Source organism: Hippichthys cyanospilos, chromosome 12, assembly GCF_059441005.1.
Source record: "Hippichthys cyanospilos isolate Australia breed blue-spotted pipefish chromosome 12, RoL_Hcya_1.0, whole genome shotgun sequence".
NCBI classification, from domain to species: domain Eukaryota; kingdom Metazoa; phylum Chordata; class Actinopteri; order Syngnathiformes; family Syngnathidae; genus Hippichthys; species Hippichthys cyanospilos.
Window position 1 is genome coordinate 14,858,062 of NC_142380.1, and position 20,163 is coordinate 14,878,224.

A 20,163-nucleotide genomic window follows, 5' to 3' on the forward strand; every position below is an offset into this window, starting at 1 on the left:
GTGCCAGCCATACACCAGTGAGAGTGCAGAAAATGTTCTCACGTTTTATTTGGTTGAATTGATAATTGTTTTTCCAAGGTAAAGGAAAAGTCGATTATTCAACACATGCTAATTACTTTATGTTCATTGAGAAGTAAAGAAATCTGAAAAGGTTTCCTGTCTAGAATCTGTAATTATGAGCATTTAGGCAATTTTAGGTGTATAAATCAGAGATCAGCAACTTTTGTGAAATACTTCTTTGCCGCTGAGTAATAGCGACCAGTTTGTGTGAAGATACTGATAATGTTAAGGATTGCTCATAATTATTAAAAGTTGTAGTAAATATGTAAATCAGTTGTAATATGTAATATAAATGTAATATATGCTCAATTGTTTGTAAAACTCATGTAAAACCACAATAGTCTATCACTTGTTACTGGCAGAACAGGAATCCGGGCTCATGTGATCCTCGGGGACCACCTGGTGCCCGTGGGCACCGCCTTGGTGACCCCTGCTCTAAACCGATCGCATCAGTTCGAACCAAATCAATTATTATTGTAAAACATATCAATATAGCCGACTTTAATCGCATTTTTCCCACTCTTTAGAAAAGAACTATTTTCCACTCTAAATCATCATCTAAACCATCATCTTTTAAATCGTACATGCTCCAACTCACATATTTCAGTAGAACATGACAGTAGTGACCCCAAGTGGACAAAATAAATACATTGACTTTTGCTTGCAAGTGTTTTTGATGTACACAAGTTTTGTCAAATTAAAGGATTAATCAGTAGAATGCTCAGTCCTAAAAGTATTTGATAGCTGAAGCCTAAGTAGTCAGTATTTTATATCGGGTAAACTCTGCACACTCTAGGCTTAATATATATGTTTTTGTTGTTTTTTTTAAACATTGTAGTGCTAGTCCTTGTTAAACAAAACCTAAAACATTGGACAAGTCCACTTATAAGTCAAGGTACCACTGATTACAGCAAGGAAGGGCAGCGTTTGTAAGTAGGGGCCGTGTTTCCTCAGACGAGATTAGCGCGGTTTTGAAGTTGGACAACACGGTGGTTGGTCAAACCAGCTGGAGGCCGGTCGGCAACCAGGCCTGGGACCACAAGTTTACATTGGAGCTGGACCGGGTAACAAACACACACATGGACACTGAGCCTACATCCCCACCGTTGCTTTATATGTGTGCAACGTGGATGACGTGTTTGTTCCCTGATGCCGTCAATTTCTAGTCCCGGGAGCTGGAGATCTCGGTGTACTGGCGCGACTGGCGCTCTCTTTGCGCAGTCAAATTCCTGCGTCTTGAGGACTTCCTGGACAACCAGCGTCATGGCATGTGTTTGTATCTGGAGCCGCAGGGCATGCTCTTCGCTGAGGTTCGTGCTCACGTTTGTCGTCGCTTCAATTCATTCGAAAAAAATAGTTGTTGTTGAAAGATGTAAATTAATAAGCTTGCTAAGATGTTACAGCTCTTCATTAAGTTGGTCACGTGTCCTGTTTAGGTTACGTTTTTCAATCCTGTCATTGAGCGACGACCAAAGTTGCAAAGACAAAAGAAGATTTTCTCAAAGCAGCAAGGTGAGCCGGTCAAATTCAACTAACTCTTGTTCATGAAACCTCCATGTATAGAATTTGAGGGCTCATTTATTTCCCTTATTTATGATCCTTATTAGGGCCCAGGACAGTTAATCGGCGGGCCAATTAAATTGGACGATAGTTTCCCTTCAAACTTCATCCAAAAATTATCGCCAAATGGCTGATAATTGCCAATGATTTTAAGTGTTACCTTTAGGTGACATTTACCTATGGGTACTGGTACCTATATGTGCCAGTCTGGCCCGCAGATACTAAAAATACTTTTATAATTGACACAGAGGGAAAAAACAAAGATGTATTCATTGTATTTTATTTTAATTTATTGTAATCATTTGGTCTAAAAAGCTGCATTGGTTGTGCCATCATTCTTGATTTTTTTTTCACTGCGCTGATCCAACATTGTAGCCTTTTGTTTTCCTCTAAAATTCCTCTTTCTACCCCCTTATGTAACCAGGAAAGACTTTCCTGCGAGCCCCTCAGATGAACATCAACATCGCAACATGGGGTCGTCTGGTGAGAAGAGCCATTCCAACTGTGAGCACTAACTCATTCAGTCCGCAGGCAGCTGAGACCGGGTCCAGCAGCATCCCGGGTTCACCCTCACCCAGCAGGCAAGCGAGGGCACCATTGCAAGCCACTTCAACTTGACACTTTTAACACTCAGAAACTGAATCCTTTCCACAGCGACCCACTGGTGACCAAGCTGGACTTTGACAGAGAGTCAACCCCAGGACCCAAGTTCTACCCAACGCCCGACAGCGTACGAAAACCACCAGAGCAAGACAGCATACTGCCTGACAAGGAGGAAGTGCAGGTATTAAAGCAGGAGTGAACTGATTTAGCAAAAAGACCAAGGAACCTCCATCGGAGTACTAATTTGCATGACTTTTCAAATGTTCCTGGTAGGACTGGGAGGAAAAAAGTCAACTAAGTCGGGTAAGTTGACTTTAAAACTGGTCGACTAAAAATATCTGTCCGCTGGAACCATGCTTGCGCCACCGTTGTCTGCATGGACTTTTCTTGCAGACTTGACACTGTTGCAATCATGGCAAGGGAGATACTCACCCAAAAAGGGGGTTTGACATCATTTCCGTTTCAAAAAAAGTGACAAAAATAAAGTACTCTTCAGTTACTGCAATGTGGAAACGGCAAAACACAGCAGTACTTCCTTAAGTTAATATTTACCGTAATTCCCCAAACGTAGGACGCAGTCTTAATTTTAGGATCAAACTCTGTTTTTTTCTCTCTGTTGCGATTTATAGGACGCACCAACAGTTTGGAGACGATGTAAAAATGGCAAATATAAAGGGCACATAAAATAACAAACTCACCACTAACGCCAAACTAATGGGAGCGCTCAGCTTGCAGTTTGTGTCTCTTTTTTGGTGGGAAGTAGACCTCGGAAGTCCGTTCCGCGAGATATCATTATTTCAAGTAGGACTCCTGGTATTGCCTGTTAAAATCTTTCTTTTTCTTCAAAGTTGTAGGCTTGTCTTCTATTTCTTGGCGGGGCCTTTTCCCCTTTCTTCTCTTTCTTACTCAGTTTACTTCTTTGTGAGTGAAATTTTGGCGCAAGAGAACGTTTTTCAGATGGTTTTTCAAAATCATTTCATCCATGGAACCTTGATTGGGACCTTTGTTAATAGAATACACCCAAACATTTGCCCTTCATTTTGGGTTAAATAAAAAAAAAGTCTCTTATATTGAGGGAACTACGGTAGTAGTTGGTGGGCTTTCTTTAAAGACTGTATTAACACATGAAACTTTCAAAAAAAAAAAAAAAAAAAGGCAGAACTTTCCAAAAGCATTTAGTAACGTATTGTTCGAGAATATAATGTCAACCACAATCTGTAGTTACTTGCTTATAGGTTCACATTTTAACCAGTAGGGGAAGTCAAGTACAAAATATGCCCAGTCTGCCTGTCAAGAGAAAGAAGAACAGGAAGTTATTGACCTCATAGTATCTAACAGGCAGCTCCACTGTCAAGTTCACTCATGGAATATAATATAATATAGTATAATATATTATCATATACGTAATGTAATATCTTTAAGTGACTTTAAGCATACTTTTACATGTGTAATGTACATACGTACATTCATACTATGTACGTGTGAAGTAAATGGTAGTTATTGTTGATTGATCTTGATCGCGAGAATGCTAATTAGATTGCTAACTGGTTAGCATAATTTGTCAAATTTTGTTTGATGTATAAAACTTCATATGTACAGAAAGAAGATAAATAAATAATGAATAGTTATCAAGTCACTTCAGCCCATGTTCAGCCCAACTAGTAGTTCATTTAAAAAAGGTGTCATTAATGTATTTCTTGATAAATTAACCAATAGGATAATCGATTTGAGTAAGATTTGATAGTGAGTAGTTTGTCCCTTTACATTAGCTTATGTGGGGCCAGAGCTCATGTTCAGGCTTGCGCTCCCTCTCTCCAGGACGCGCTGGCCTCATTCGACTTCCTGAACAAGAGGAACAGCGTGGTGGTGAAGCCCGATCTGGACTTGGTGGAGGAGACAGAGCTTCAGCATCCGGACCTGGAGCTCACGGCCTTCCCCAAAGATAACGAGATAAGGTAAGTCTGGCACTTGGGAAAACCTTCCAGGTTCAACCTGAACGCTACAAACTTGACTCTGAATAAAGTTTGAATTTAGCGGGAAGTGTTAATAAAATTACTCTTTCAGAATTGCAGCTGTGTCTCCCTCACAGTTCAATAAAATTCTAAATGATGACATCCATACAGTAGTTGAATGAGTCTGAATCATGAGTCTATATGTTCCCTGTAATTAGCTGGCAACCAGTCCAGAGTGTCCCCCACCTTTCACGCTAAAGTCAGCTTCATGAGGACAAACACGATAGAAAATAGAGAGGGATGGAAAAAAACAAATGGTGTCGTCCCTCTCACAGGGTGAATGAACAGCACCCCCTGGCTTTCACTGCTGTGGGATTTTTTTTTGTTTTTTGTTTTTTTTTTAATTGAGGAAAATGACTATATAAAACACATTCAGTAATAATAATCTTCAAATGTGTTTTTCAGGGAAGAAGAGCAGTTTCACTTCAGCCTCAAAGACTTCAAATGTGTTGCAGTTCTTGGACGCGGCCATTTTGGGAAGGTCAGTTTCATGTCATTTCCTGTCAGGAATGACACTTTTCTTTTTGACAGCCCTGAGATTTTGAAGTTGGCAATGATGAACAGTGGCTCAAGAATATTCACAGCAAAAAGAAGGAAGAATAAAGTTATATACAATTAAGGATTGTTTTTTTTTTTTGGTTTTAATTTCAATTGTTTGGGAGTGTTTTGTCATACAAATTTGCTTTATGACTGTGACTGCGGCAAGCTAATTTATGCTTATGTGCTGTTTTTGTGAGGGTTAACCTTTTGTAAAAGAGAGCATAAATGAATATATGCAAAGCATAGCCAAACTGCCTTAGATGAACACACACCTCAAAAACAATTTGCTTAAAAGTAACTAAAAACAATCATTTGTGTCAATTCAACTCAACTTTATGTGTTAAAACAACCCCCCAAACAGGTCATTTTGCTTTAGACAATCTCAAAAATTACATTGTTTTATATAAAACAAGCCAGAAAGTTGGGTCAAAAGTATTGAGTCGGTCCTTTTTTTTAAATTATTATATCTGGATTATATTTGTACACTCTTTTTTGAGTACTGTCAATGGACGTCACCTTGTGTCTGTCTTCAACTATATGTAATAATAAAACCAAAAAATGAAGGAATAAATTGTGATTTGTCAATTAGTGTTCCTTCCTGTGTTTCGCAGGTGTTGTTAGCGGAGTATAAAAGTACAGGAGAAATGTTTGCCATCAAAGCTCTGAAGAAAGGTGACATTGTGGCCCGAGATGAAGTTGACAGGTAACAGTTGACACACAATTAGATGCTCAGCTCTGAGATCCCAAAGTGTCCAAAAGCGTTGAGCTTGTTTTCTTTCTTTTTTCAGTTTGATGTGCGAGAAGCGGATCTTTGAGACAGTCAACAGTGTGCGCCACCCGTTCCTGGTCAACTTGTTTGCGTGCTTCCAGACGCAGGAGCACGTGTGTTTTGTCATGGAGTACGCGGCGGGAGGCGATCTGATGATGCACATCCACGCCGACGTCTTCTCTGAACCCCGGGCTATGTAAGTCTTTTTTTATTTTTTTTTGCAACGCCTCCTCCTAGAGAAAACATTTCATGCCCTCCCATACTACACCCACTGCAGACTATAAAGGAGATCATTTATAAAAATTCTATAGTTAGACTTAAAGTTGTATCTTATTATCAAAATAAAGAAGAGCAATATAATTCAACCTTCAACAAATGTCAAATTTACTTATATTGTGGACCCCCACTATACGAAATTCATCCGTTCCGGGGTTGGGATCGTAAGGCGAAGTCGTCATATGGCGAACAATAGAAACCTATGATAATTAGCTAATGTGTATAGAACCACAGGTAAAAAAATTTAATTTGGAAACAGAATTAGTATAGTAAGTGCTGCTCATATGTAATATACATGTATACAATTAAATAACATCATAAATAAAAAAATATATATAAAGAAAAAAAAATGAAATTTTGTTTACCTTTGAGTGACATTGACCGGAGCTACTTTTAGCCATAATCCCTAGCGAAGGTAGCCTAGCCTCGCCCAGGCTTCTTCGTATTTCTTGATTATCTCCAGCTTCGGTTCCATACTAATCATCTTCTTACTCCTCCGGTGAATTCCCCCTTACGAGCCCAACCGCGGAACGCATTTATCTCGTAACATGGGGGCCCACTGTACTAATTGTTTTATATACCAAAGAGTGATTGTAAATGTGCAAAAATACCAAACACTGATTGTAGTGCAGCAGTGGGAATGAAATAAAACCATTTCTCTTAAACACTGTTGAATAAAAAACATTCCGATTTAGAAGCAAAACTAGTTTCATCCATTTTGTTTCATGGTTTGATTTATGAACTTATCACATTATTGACCCTAAAGTAGCATTTTAAAATTGACATCTTACTACAGGTTGCCCTTGTTTTGGTTCTGAATGTGGATATGGGCTTCATTCATTGAATTAAGTAGATAATACTGTGTTTGTTTTTTTATTTTTTTTGTTAAATTTTACCAAGCATGTTTAATAAAGCTGAAAAAATGATGAAATGAAAAAAAAGATGGCCCTTGCCTCCTTCCATTTTAACATTTGTGACCTTCATAGGAAAGTGTTTGGACACCCCTGGGTTACAGATTAGTCTGAAATAGGAAAAAAAAAATAACTTTGTGCTCTGAAGTTTCTGAAATTAGAAGAAAAAAAACGGAACTATTTGATGCTCTGAAAAAAGTACGTCAGTAAATAATAAATGTAAATTATCTGGTACATTAAACATTTGAACCTAAAGAAAATGATATTAAATATTGTGCTTTTTTTATTTTCTAAAACACATTAATCATCAATGTGAGTTAGGGGGAAAAAATGTGGTTGGCAGCAATTTAAAAAGTTTAACTCCACGCAGACTTTGACAATAAAAGCGCCACTGCACCACCTGGTGCCATGGATGTGCAATCACAATTCACACGGCAAACGCAAAGCTTGTTAAAAATAATGACTAATAAAAAAAGTCAAATACAGAGACCCAACTATATGTATACAAACAATGAAAGAGGCGAAGCACAAATTTGATGATTTGTCCACATTGTGGTCAATTTCACTGAGTATTTTTGGGGTTTTCAGATTTTATGCAGCCTGTGTCGTGTTGGGATTACAATATTTACACGACCACAAGATTGTGTACAGGTGAGTCCTTTCTGGGGCATTTATTTCATTCTGTGCACTATGTTCAAAAGATAAACCCGAATGAATTTGTTTGACAGAGACTTGAAGCTGGATAATCTGCTCCTGGACACCGAAGGTTATGTGAAGATTGCTGACTTTGGCCTTTGCAAAGAAGGTAATGATACTGAATGATACTGAAATGCAAGTTTTTTTTTAACTGGATCACAAAAATCCTTTTTGTCGCCAGGAATGGGCTTCAGGGACAGAACCAGCACTTTCTGTGGTACTCCGGAGTTTTTGGCCCCCGAGGTCTTGACCGAAACGTCGTACACCCGCGCCGTGGACTGGTGGGGGCTGGGCGTGCTCATTTTTGAGATGCTGGTGGGGGAGGTGAGTGCGTGTTTGGTCACTGCGTTCACTTAGTCGCGGCGGCATCGTAAAGGCATCTCGCCACTGTCGCTTTCAGTCGCCCTTTCCCGGCGATGATGAGGAGGAAGTGTTTGACAGCATTGTCAATGATGAAGTCCGCTACCCAAGATTCCTCTCCACGGAAGCCATCTCCATCATGAGGAGGGTATGTTGCTAAAACAATCAGTCTGCAATTGGCTGCAATTGGTTTAAAAAGCGAACTTGAAGAGTGGCATGAATAAACCAGAAGATAGAGGCTAAAAACAAATTCCATTAGAACAAATGGACTGGGTCTTAGGAGGACACGTAAACATACAACATGTGAACTCTCAAAATGCAGCCTTTACATTTAGCAAATGATTCATTATCTTCAGCTTTTAAGAAGAAGCCCAGAGCGTCGTCTTGGAGCGGGCGAACGAGATGCGGAGGAAGTTAAGAAACACCTATTCTTCAGGGTGAGGAGATTCACAGATTTTTAAAACGCATCCATTAACGTCTCCTTATATGAAATAAAACTCATGACTTCCTCCCACAATGGCTGCCTATGGAATTTGGGTGAATTACACTGACTGTCCTGTCCCGGTCTCCATCCCCATGAACAGAATATGGATTGGGACGGGCTCCTGTCCAAGAAAGTGAAGCCCCCTTTCGTGCCGACGATCCAGGGCGCCAACGACGTCAGCAACTTTGATGACGAATTCACCTCGGAGGCGCCCATCCTGACCCCGCCCAGGGAGCCGCGGCCGCTCAGCTCGGACGAGCAGAACATGTTCTCCGACTTCGATTACATCGCCGACTGGTGTTAGCGCCGCAAGCGCCCTCAGAACCTTTCTGTACAAAAAGTATGACGGACTGATCAAGGACGCTTCCCTGAGGAATCCCACTTTTTAAAAACAGAAATATGAAGTTTTTCTTTTTTGAAACAAGACAAGAAACTTGTTTGAGAAACTAGAGGAGGATGGAGCATGCTGTCTGACCACTGAGAATGTTTTTCATACGAACTCTGAGGCCAGAGACGCCAATCCCGATCGTTCACTGACACTTATTCATCGTCTTTATGTTTTTGAATATGTACAGTTTATTAGTGGGATATTTTATTGCAATGTGTTTGTGTTCGATAATTATATCTTTCAAAACTGGCATTCAGTCAACTTTACAAAATGCTAAAAGCACCACTGAAGCCCAATAACACACCTTGACTACTATTTTTTTTTTTTTGCCCGGTTTTTTGTTTTTGTCCTGTCTATTGTTGAGGCTTTCTTTTAAATTCATATTTTAAATTCATATTTTTATATATATATATATATATATATTTATATATATATATTTATATATATATATATATATATATATATATATATATATATATATATATATATATATATATATTATATATATATATATATATATATATATATATATATATATATATATATATATATATTTAACACACACACACAGGATATAGATGTATGTATACTCATTTGCAGCGCGTTTGCCCCAGTCGGCCACCCTACACAAGGGCTTCGCTGTAGGTGGTTAACATGAAAACGCTGCAGAAAAATCAATGAATTCAAGTTAGTCCCAAGCGAGCGAGCGGCAACGTAAGATGGCTGTCTGCTTTATTTCTCCCTACGTTTCTTTTTTTTTTGTCATTGTATCAGAGCCATGCATTGTTATTGATGAAGTCCTATTTTGTTATGTGACTGCCCAAAAAAGTGCCGGCACAGGCTGAGCATAGCACTACCTTAATCTGCATTTAATTGTTCCGACCGTCATGTTGTCCTATTTCCCACAAAGATGCATTCCGTCCGGTGTATAAGATTATGATTACTTGGATCCTTGAGGGCTTTTTCATTGGAAAACGCCCCCCACTCGGAGCCTACGGTCAATCACGCGATCGCCTGAGAAGAACCAAGAAAATCCGACACTTAGAAAAAAACAATTGAAGTGCAATCTCGTTGGATGACGCACACATTGGCGCTTGCGTCAGTTCCAACCGCCATGCATCATCCCCCTCCTGGTTTAACCTCTGTGCTCAGGAGGCTAATTATGAGCGCTTTAACATTCAGGCGGCGTCACAAACGGGAAGTCTCAATTCCAATGAAAATTTATTCATATTTTTATATTAGACTTCAAACAAACTAACAAAATATAAGCAGATCAATTTCCTACAAAATGTATGTATACAGTATGAAAGCAGCCTAAAATCGCAAGCATTTTCCCCACTTTAAGTGTGTCCGTCTGGTAGATAGAGTTCTTCTCTCGTCATCGCCGGAATGTTTGTCCATCTTTCTGCTGTGAGGGTGCCTCGACAAAGGCCTGAAATCTTAGGGACAAGAAAAAAAAAAAAAAACAAAGACAAAAAAGAACAATGGTGGAAGTAGCAGACAACGTAGTGCTGCTGAACAAGGAGGTCAACGAGATCTTTTCACAGTTGGGGCAGCTTGTCGACAGGCGTGTCGAATTTGAAGTCCGGAGGGAAAAGTTCTGCGGCGCGAGGGTAGATGAGCCGGTACGACTGTCGGATGGTCACGTCTGCCACGCCGGCGATGTCTCCGATTTCTACGGTAGCATACAAACACGGGGGTCGCGGTTTCATTTCAAATTGGAAAAATATCAGCACAAAAGTACAAATATCCCATCTGTGCGCGAAAATGGCCGGTATGACGTCACTGCTGAAGGGTCACCTTTCTGCGTCTTTTTCTCGGCGGAGGCCTGCGAGGCCATGTAGATGGCGGCGGCGGCCACGGAGATGGGGCTCCTGCCGGGCACCAGGTCCAGCTCCACGGCCTTCATGGCGATGTAAGTGGCGGCCATTTGCACCTGCTTGGGAAGGCCCAGGTTGGAGCAGAAGCGGGACATGAAGTCTCCCGTGGTGATGAGGTCCACGCTGGTTTCCAGAGCTTTCAGGATCAGCTTGAAGCAGCGACCGATCTCCTTCTTGGAGATGCGGGACACGGCGCAGATCTCTGTGGATCGACACGGACGCCACGTTACCCGCCTCTGCGTATTCATGTCAAATACGTCACTTCCCGGGAATATAGTCATCTCTCCTTTTTCGCAGTTAATGGAGACCGAAACCCTCCCCCCCGCGATAAGTGAAATACCACCGAGTAGCGTCGTCGCCCCCCGACAGAATTTTCATGGATGTGTATGTGGGTACCTGAATGTTTTAAATGTGAATAGTATTTATAATTTACATATTTGAGACAAATATTATACTGCACATCTGAAAATGACCAGAAAAAAACAAGTAGTACTGTTCTCACCTGACTGGCCAGTCAATATGTCAATCAGCCCAAGGGGCACTATTACAAGACCCGTTCACCAAAGAGGAGTGGATTTCAACTACTGAGCGGGAGTGGGTTCCAACTTCCTCCATCATTGGTCACGTGTCTTGTAGGAGTGCCCGTACCTTGCAGAAGTGCCACTTGAGCTGACAGACAGATTGACTGGCCAGTCGGGTGAGAACAGTATTTATTTTATTTTATTTTTTTGGTCATTGCCGAGGAAGTTCTCTGGCACACACAGGCGGCTGGATTAGACCAGCGAGGAGGAAAGAAAGCTTTGGCATCCATTTACCTTCCGTATTACATTGGAATTTTTAATCCTGTTTGGCCAGCTCCTTGCTTCACTCTAGTTAGCCGTCCAAGCGCCTACTCGTAGGGCAACCGTGATCCCGCTTACGTATAGCCAAAACATGGAAACGAGAAGGAATAACAGTACGGATACTGTATAAGGTTTAATACTTTAGGTTTGAAGTAAATATGTGTACTGCAGTAGTTCAATGTCCAAAGAGTGCCCGCGGCATCTTCATTTACAGTTTACTCGTCTGTCTGGCATGCAGGGAACCTTCAAAGCGCGTCTCTCAGCAGTATAGCTTTTTTTCTTTTCATGACGCACTAAGGGCGCGATAGGGGAGGCGCCAAGTAGTGTGGGATCACTGTACTTTTGACTTAGAAAATTAAACTGCGGCAATAAGTGTGACACCAGTAATTAGGAAAATAATGGGAGAAAGTTGAGACAGAAAAAGGCTGTTAAAAACACTTGTTGGGTGATTTTTTTTTCAACGTGAATACTTTTTCATTTTCACAACAATAGCCCAGCGTTCTTCAGAAGCTATGGTACTAAAATTAATAAGGAGCATAATTTTCAGTCGCTTGTCTCCACCCAGCTGACAATAAGAACCAACATGTCAGGCTGGTCGTAGTATCAGTGTGTATCATCGGAGGATTTCTTCTCATATGGAGTTCTGAACAAGAATGGTATGGTACCGCTTGGAAATGAAACCCTAGAATCGCAGTCAGTGGTCCTACACCGGATCCTCAAGTAGCAGCAGGTGGCGCACAGGGCTGCTTGTGATCTGACCTTTAAAGGTTCTGGGGACACCTTCTTGTCTGCACGCGATGTAGAGGCAGGCGGAAGCAATGGCGTCATTCGCTCGGCCCTTTAGACTCTTCTGTTCATAAACTTGCTTGAACAGGTTGTTGGTTCTGTCCTGTGAAGCAAGCACAGGGACACAGTGATGAGGAGCACCATCCATACAACGGCCCACCGACTGGTAATGGGAGACCTTGAACAAATAATGTATCATTTCATTTGAAAATAGAATACAAAAAGATTGCTAAGAAATTGCGCAATGGAATCATTACCGTAAGTCCCCAAAATATAAGACGCACTTTTTTTCCAAAAAAAATGGGGGCCAAAAGTATGGGTGCGTCCCATAAACGGTCAAATAAAAAATATCGCCATCCAAAGAAGACTGATCTCTGTCAGCCACAAAAGCAGAGTTTTGACACACGTGTCCATTTTTATATCAGCGGGTATTCTTACTTACAATAATTACCGTAAGCAAGAGGGCGGACATCAGTGGGCTGTTAGCAGTAAGTGCTGTTGCAGCTAACAGCAGCTCGTGTTAGCTGAGGTTGTTTCGACATTATTTTCAATCAAATAAAATGTTATTGCGAGCAGACTGAACCAACATCTGAGTCCATCCTTGTTCACACACAGGAGTATTACTAAAACCAATAGGATCGTGTAAAAGTTGTCATTTCTCCAGCTGATTCAATTAAGAGTAGCAAGGTATAGAGCAGTGTACGTTGGTTAGAACACACGGAAAGTTATTTCACTTGACACATTTAAAATAATAAAATAATAATATGTGTTAATAAAATCTTCTTTACACTATCTCAGGGGTGCTCACACTTTTTCAGCATGCGAGCTATTTATAAAATGACTAAGTCAAAATGATCTACCCACTGCAAAAATGCAAAACATATATTTATTTATAAATATATTGAGGATTCTTTATAGCTACAATGTATGTTGAAGTACATGCATAACCGCATGATCCAATATTGCACAACACAACACAATTAAATATGTACATTTTTTGTCGTTACCGGAGTTTGGCGGTGTCGTATTTTCCATGAACAGGCCGAAAATGCCGCTCCACATTTCCCTTCTTCGGTATTGCGATGGTAGACTGGCAGATCAGGCAAACGCGCTTCGAAAATGTCATCGGGGGAAAAAAAAAAAAAAAAAGTCCTCCTCCCATATGTTTTTGTCTTCTTACTTGGTCCAGTTCCCCCACTTGTTTTTATACACTTTCTTAGGTTTCAGAGAAAAAAACGGGGGCTAAAAACTGGAGTTAACTCGCTGACTAGCTTGTTAGTTTTACTACACTTCGTGCCATTGTTTGCGAATGCGCAGTGGCCTAAGTGTCAGAAAAATTCAGATGTCATCTAAGTGGCTACCCTTGTACATCAATCAAATGACGAGATGGATGATGTGATGGCATCTATTTTTTTTAATGTCATGCGATCTACCAATACTACCTTTGCGATCTGGACTAAATGTCGCAAGCCTTTGTGGTTGAATATAATTTGTTAACAAGACTACAATTACAACAACGCCAATGCTGGTTCATAAGGCCAAGCTTTTAGTGGTATGTATTAGCATTAAAGGGACACTGTGTAAGATTTAGACGGATTTTGTTAAAAATGGATAAATTCAATGATTATAAATGTCAAAAACTTGCAAATAAATGTGCTCTTAATGACCAACACTATCTTTTAAATATAATCGTAGATCTAGCGCTGAAGGTTGTACCACAATAGTATTAATCCCTAAATCCCTGTGGTGGTACACTTACTATGATGTTCCTTGGCAGGTTGATGCGATCTGCCATGGTGGTGATCTCTTTGAAGGCATTGAGCATGGCTCGATCAGAGCTGCTCATGGTGCGCCGGTTCTGGTACTTGGAGTTCCCAAATTCATCAAAACTAGCCGCACCTGTTCCCTGTGGTGGAAAGAAGACCCTTTTAGTTCAATATCACCGTAGTGAGTATCACTGACTACACCGCATAAGAATTGTAGTGGAAGGGATCTTAAACCTTTTTGGTTTGGGTATGTTTTTTTTTTGAAGGATCCCCAGCTTGTCCTAACATTAAGTTATGCATAACGACTCCACATATGTAAATATGCAAGTAGAATGATGCCATTTGTGGAGAACAAGTAGAAACGTTTTAACAAATTCGTACTATTTAGGGAAATAAGTTGGCATGCAATAAATATAGATTGGGTGTAAATTCTAAGGAGGTTTTTACTACGCATTTGACCTTGCTGATCATGGTAGTGAGGTCTCCGCCGTTCAGCAGCGGGTTCTGGGCATCTCCCACTCTGGACGGATCCTTGAGAGCTTTCTCATTGGAAAACGTCCTCCACTCGGAGCCTACGTCAATCACGCGATCGCCTGCGAAAAACCAAGAAAACTTTACACTTTAGAACTAGAAAAAAAAAAATTGAAGCGCAATCTTGTTGGATGACGCACACATTGGCGCTTGCATCAGTTCTAACTGGCATGCATCATCTCCCTCCTGGTTTAACCTCTGTGCTCAGGAGGCTAATTATGAGCGCTTTAACATTAAGGCTGCATCACAAACTGCATTACAGGCCTCACAAACGAGCTGTACCAATAATAATGCAATTTATTGTGATCCCTTTCAATGATGGTGTGTAAGGTAAACAGAACATTACTACCAAAAGCAACGTTGTTCATAACTAAAAAGGAACAAATTTCTCTCCTGTGTAAAACTAAGAAGAAACAGATTTCACTGAGTTAATAAAATAGGTACATTTTTTTGCGACGTACCCTGAGATTTTTCTCATTTCCAGTTAGGAAATCAATGCTTTAAAGAGATAGCGTGTAAGATCAAGACTGTTTTTCATTGAAATTTACAATCATTTCATTTATTCCTTTTTAATGAATAACAGTCAAAATCTTACACACTGTCCCTTTAAAAGAATCCTTAGTAATAAATCATCTCTAATCGCATCATCATTTGCACCAAAGAAGCAGTGAGCAATTTTACTGCAAAACTAACATAAAAGCATGTTAATTGTTTCATATAGACAAGAAGTATTTTTCATACAAGTATTTGCAGTTATTTTGATTGTTATTGCATGAGTTTAGTTTTTGACATTACCTACAACAAGGCCGCACTCAGGGCAAATCATATCCCCTGCTCGATAGTCCTCCACCAACATGGCTTCGGGGTGGTTGGGACACTGAACTCTTGGAAGGGTTGATCCATCTCCACTGTGAAAGCACATTTTTGAATAAATGAGGTATGTTGTATCTTCCAAAGTTTGTCCACTAAATTATGTCAAAAATAAACAGGCTCAAAATTATGGTTTTAAGAGATTTTCTGTCCAAGGATATTCAAAGAAACAATAAGAAAATGACAACGGAAAAAAAATGTTGAAGAACATTAAAAACTGTTGGAATTTTACTTTTTGGTTGGTTGGCTGTTCATTGTTTTTTGGGGGAAACAGCCAATAATAGAGGGACTGGAAAGTGGCTTCGATGTTTATTGCAACACAAATGCTCTACTATGGCCATCAATGCTGTGGTAGCAAAAGTTGGAAATATAAATCTATTATATAAAAGACATGTTATAGAAAATAAGTGGTGATAGTCATTTATTTCTGATAGATGCTAGTTATACACGGCTTAAGCCCCTATCCCACTGAACATGATCAACTGTTAGCGAAGGCAATGAAATTCGTTTTCACGCCTATCAGAGTTTACTCAAGGTTGCAAATACTCGCCAAACAGCGATTTTTCTTGTTGAAGCACAAGTAGCTAATTATTGGCTGCATTACATAATTATTTTGAGTGGAGCACACACTGCCACCACCACCACATGAAGGCCAATGTCAACATATTAACCATGTTAAAAACATTTTTGTTTAAAATGTCTTATCTTAACTGGCATCCTGTGTCACAATGTAGCCCAAGGTACAATTCTGGTGAGTTAATGCCCCCTTTGGCGCTGTGGTTCCCTGTTGTGAAGGTGCAGGGCTGGTTGCCATGACTACTGTTCATCATCTTCGTTTTAAGTGTTGGAGACGGCTGGCTTTCGCTTTCCTCAACAGGGATCAACTCCAGCGGTATTTGTTCTTCATTTCACATTGTAAAAGTTGCATTTAAGTGTAATTGTTGCGAAAGGTGGAAAACATATTGCGGGGGTTGAGGTTGCACTGGTTTGATAATTACACAAAAAACACCTCTATTTTGTGGAGGATCATGGAACCTATTACCTGCTGAAAATGAGGCAAAACTATTTCTCAATTTCTTAAAATTGACCCAACTGATCTCTTTCGTGCTGTCCTGTAAAATTTAGAGACTGTAAATACCAAGCCGCAAGTGTTTCTGTACCATATTCCTAAAGCGAAAGCAGTTAAGCTATTACAATTTTACAGTTAGTAAATATGATCCAATGCACACGATCCGATGAATTTGTTTTGGATAGTTTTGTACGCTTTTGTCAACTTAATACAATTAAATGCACTTTTGACTTGCTAAAAATAAAAAGTTACCTATTTCTGAATTTAGATGCATTTTTGACTCGCTAAAGATAATTTCCCATTCATTCTGAAATAACATTGAAAGGATACATACACAAGGATACATTTTTTTAGAAAACGCGTTATCGGTTAAGTTTTCTGTACCGAACCTGGCACGTATCGAAACCGTGACTTTAGGTGAACGTTACATACCTATAAAACTACAATGTAGGCGCAACATACACACACACAAATAGTTTAACACCCCTGCATTAAATACAACACAAAAACGTTCCAACGTGATGACGCTGCGCAAAGTCTTGTCAGAGACAAGGCAGCCGCTGCGTTAGCCTCAAAGCTAACAAGCTGGCGTTATGAAGGTTGAAATGGTTTAAAAAATATAACACAACGTCACAACGTGTACTTGATCATCTGTTTTATATACATACTAAACGCCAAGAACAAACAGCGTGTGAACATTATGAGCGGTGCGTTAGCACGCCGTGCTAACCAACAATATGCTACCTACGCAACGGGATGAGATAGCGAACCGCAGGGTGATTAACGGAGCTGTTGTATTGTCTCTTTGTCTACGATGGCTTTAATTCGTCCGTGTGTCACAAACCCACAAACCAAAAATGACATCTTTGAGGTATTTGTGACGAATAACGAGCGCCTCACTCACCGGCTTGACGACGCCATACGAAAAGCACAAGTCTCTGTCAAAGAAACAAACCGGTCGGAAAAGACTTACTCGTATTTATAGATTTTTGATCACGTGGCTTTTTTAGTACGGCAAGCCAAAAGAGCCCAAATGACTTCATGTGAGTGTTAATTTATATTGTTTACAAACGATTTTGAAATGAGTATACATACTCACATTTAACTCACTTACATTTTAATGGACCATTGATAAATTGCGTACATGTGTAAAATATTTATTCAAAACATTTTCTTTACGTAAATTTTACTTTTGCTTACATTTTAATAAATACAAATACAAAAAGTAGACAACGCCACAACGTAATTTACAGTTGCGCCAACACACAGGCAAATATAAAAATGAAACACAAAAGTAACAATGACTCTCAAAAGAATTTAACTAAAAAAAAATAAACACTTTTTTTTTACTGTTTGTTATATACTACAGTATAAGCATTTTGATAGATGGGCACAACGTATAAAACCGGAAACATTTATCTCAGGCTTGTATCATATAAAACTGTGTTCTCGCTTCGCAAATGCTGCGAACTCAGTAACACAGTAAACTCAATTAAAGCAGCTAATAACACACATCACTTGTGTGTTTGTGTGTGAATTTTAGAAAGTGGTGATTTTTAATCTACCAGCGAACAAGGAACATGCTTCAAATCATTCTTGTAGTCCATAATATAAAACAATTTCTTTAATAATAAAATTGTTTGGAGGATATTTTGCTTCTCCAAATTATGAGATTTGGCTACCTTGGCCAAATTTATTCCATGTAGATTTGAAAACAGTATTTCAAATTTAACCTTCTGTACCAATGCACTTGAATGGAAGAGCATGGAAATATTTTCTAGTAAAACCGTAAATTTTTGTGATAAACTATTTACTGATAAGCATGGGCAAATGTATGAAGTAATGTAAGACTGCAGGCTCTTGACTGTCTTGAAGGTATCAACCTGTGACAGGGTAGGCTCATCCTTTGTGTTATAGAAGGCCTTTCTTTGCCCATGCAACTCAAATTCACAAAGGATCATTTGGTTTTAAAGCTCAATTTTGCCATGTCTGAATTATATTCTTTGGAAAAACCTGCCTTGTGTTCAACAATACATCAATAAAATAGAGGTAACAAGTATTTTTTTTTCTGTAATAAAGCATATTTTAGTAAAAACAACAAAATATTTGATGCTACATGATAATGGAGATTTTAGTTGACCCAAAGCAAGAAGGAAGGAGTAATTGGTGTCATGTTTGTACATGAAGTTATGCACATTTTAAAAATGATAGAACATTATCTTATTGCAACGCAAGGTGAAAGTAGTGGTTGCAAAGGCCAGACAAAGCGCTTACAATGACTTGTATGCTAGGTTGGATAGTAAGTACTGAAATGGGAAGGACATGCATTTGGTCAGGGTGATCAAGGATACAGATGGAAACGTCCTGACTGACGCCATTGGTGTGGTGTGAAGGGGAGATAGAAAGAGTACTTTGAAGAATTGATGAATGAGAAAAATAAGAGTGAACGAAGAGCAGAAGAAGTGACTGTGGTGGTGGAAGTAGCACAGATTAATAAAGATTAATAAGGATGAAGTGGCCGGACACCCTGCAGAGGAAACGTCATTTCGTCCGCTTGTATCCGGGATCTCGTTCCTTCGGTCACAATCCACAGCTATCCACCTATCCACCATAGGGGAGGGCAGGAACGACCAGTAAATGGAGAGCTAGGCTTTTCGGCTCAGCTCTTTCTTTACCACTACAGACCGGTACAGGGTTGTGAACTGCTACAGTGAGAATTGGCGGTCACGGCCTGAAGAAGACAACAGCACCACATAATTTGCAAATAGCAGGAATGCAATGATGAGACCCCCAAACCAGGCCCCCTCAATGCTTTGGCTGTGCTTAAGTCTGTCAAGCACACTAAAGTCATTGGAGTGTTTATAGAGAGAGAGAAAAAAAATCTGCATTTGTCATCATGCTTGAATTCCGTATTTAATCTTGTAAAACAGACTGAAGGCATAACACACTCCAACGCTTGCTTTCTTTTCCTTCTTTTAACCCCCACCATCCTGTCAGAGTACTGTACACAAGTATCGTGAGAAGAGAGCGCTGGCAAACAGCAGCCAGCAGCTCAAGACCGGTTGGAACCTGTATAGTCGTAGCAACTGAGGGGACACTTTTCATTCGAGTGCATCATCTGGAAATGACGTGTTTGCATTGAGCCATACAGACAGCTGAGTATTATAGCTGTATAGTGCTTCTTCTAAAACTGAGGTTTTGTATGAAAATCATCTAAAATTGTATACCTTGTATACTTTTCAAGCAAGGCAAGGCACGAGGTTTACATGAAAAGCATTCAGAATGGTATTATTAGATTTTAATATACTTTGCATTACCAAAAGTATGATACCTTAACATTTTATTGAAAAAAGAACAAAAAAAGTTTTGAACCTAGATTTAAAAGCATTTAAATCCTACTTGGGGCTGACTTCACTTACTTTGGCAACTTGTTCCATCCATCCATTCTCTCTAGCCGCTTATCCTCACAAGGGTCGCAGGTTTACGAATGTCTATCCCAGCATTCTTCGGGTAGTAGGCAGTAGCATAACAGCTAAATGCTTCTTCATCATGTTTGCTTTAAAACATGGATCCCTAATTGACCAAGATTCTACAGAGTGCAGAATATTTGTTTTGTAATCTTCGTTTTCTATGAGTGTAGCAGGAAAAATGTTAATAAAAAACGCAAAAAACAAGATACTGTAACATTCTGCACAGTTTGGGCATTACCACATTATCCATCAATCCATCTTCTACCGCTGTTTTACCACATTATAATTAA

At 39.7% G+C, this 20,163-nt stretch overlaps 2 protein-coding genes across 4 annotated transcripts in view; one reads left to right on the top strand and one right to left on the bottom strand.

The window, feature by feature from the left end:
- pkn2a (protein kinase N2a) overlaps positions 1-8,974 on the top strand; it is a 37,158-nt gene extending 28,184 nt beyond the window's left edge. For 2 of the 3 annotated variants that reach the window (XM_088429410.1, XM_088429408.1), the window contains exons 9-24: positions 1,015-1,124; positions 1,227-1,370; positions 1,497-1,572; positions 2,045-2,201; positions 2,275-2,404; positions 2,497-2,526; positions 4,042-4,178; positions 4,641-4,716; positions 5,387-5,478; positions 5,564-5,740; positions 7,320-7,382; positions 7,460-7,536; positions 7,609-7,751; positions 7,828-7,935; positions 8,144-8,224; positions 8,372-8,974. In XM_088429410.1, the coding sequence (XP_088285536.1) occupies positions 1,015-1,124; positions 1,227-1,370; positions 1,497-1,572; positions 2,045-2,201; positions 2,275-2,404; positions 2,497-2,526; positions 4,042-4,178; positions 4,641-4,716; positions 5,387-5,478; positions 5,564-5,740; positions 7,320-7,382; positions 7,460-7,536; positions 7,609-7,751; positions 7,828-7,935; positions 8,144-8,224; positions 8,372-8,575 (1,805 nt within the window). In that variant the 3' untranslated portion in view covers positions 8,576-8,974. The remainder of the gene's footprint in view (positions 1-1,014; positions 1,125-1,226; positions 1,371-1,496; positions 1,573-2,044; positions 2,202-2,274; positions 2,405-2,496; positions 2,527-4,041; positions 4,179-4,640; positions 4,717-5,386; positions 5,479-5,563; positions 5,741-7,319; positions 7,383-7,459; positions 7,537-7,608; positions 7,752-7,827; positions 7,936-8,143; positions 8,225-8,371) is intronic. The other variant, XM_088429409.1, reaches the window with a different exon arrangement.
- An 887-nt stretch (positions 8,975-9,861) lies between these two features.
- On the bottom strand, positions 9,862-17,395 carry gtf2b (general transcription factor IIB). Its single transcript, XM_088429415.1, has 7 exons — positions 17,308-17,395; positions 15,260-15,372; positions 14,393-14,526; positions 13,927-14,073; positions 12,141-12,270; positions 10,460-10,741; positions 9,862-10,334 (listed from the first exon to the last, which is right to left on the bottom strand). Exons 1-7 carry the CDS (start codon positions 17,322-17,324, stop codon positions 10,201-10,203), a joined length of 957 nt encoding a protein of 318 aa, XP_088285541.1. The 5' UTR covers positions 17,325-17,395; the 3' UTR covers positions 9,862-10,200.
- Between the last annotated feature and the right edge of the window lie 2,768 nt (positions 17,396-20,163).

Bases quoted from the DNA above. Each gene is read 5' to 3' on its own strand.
- gtf2b (XM_088429415.1), bottom strand. The intron at 14,527-15,259 runs GTAATGTCAAAA...GGTTTTTCGCAG, and splicing joins TGAGTGCGGCCTTGTTGTAG to GCGATCGCGTGATTGACGTA. The intron at 10,335-10,459 runs GTGACCCTTCAG...ATGCTACCGTAG, and splicing joins CGAGAAAAAGACGCAGAAAG to AAATCGGAGACATCGCCGGC.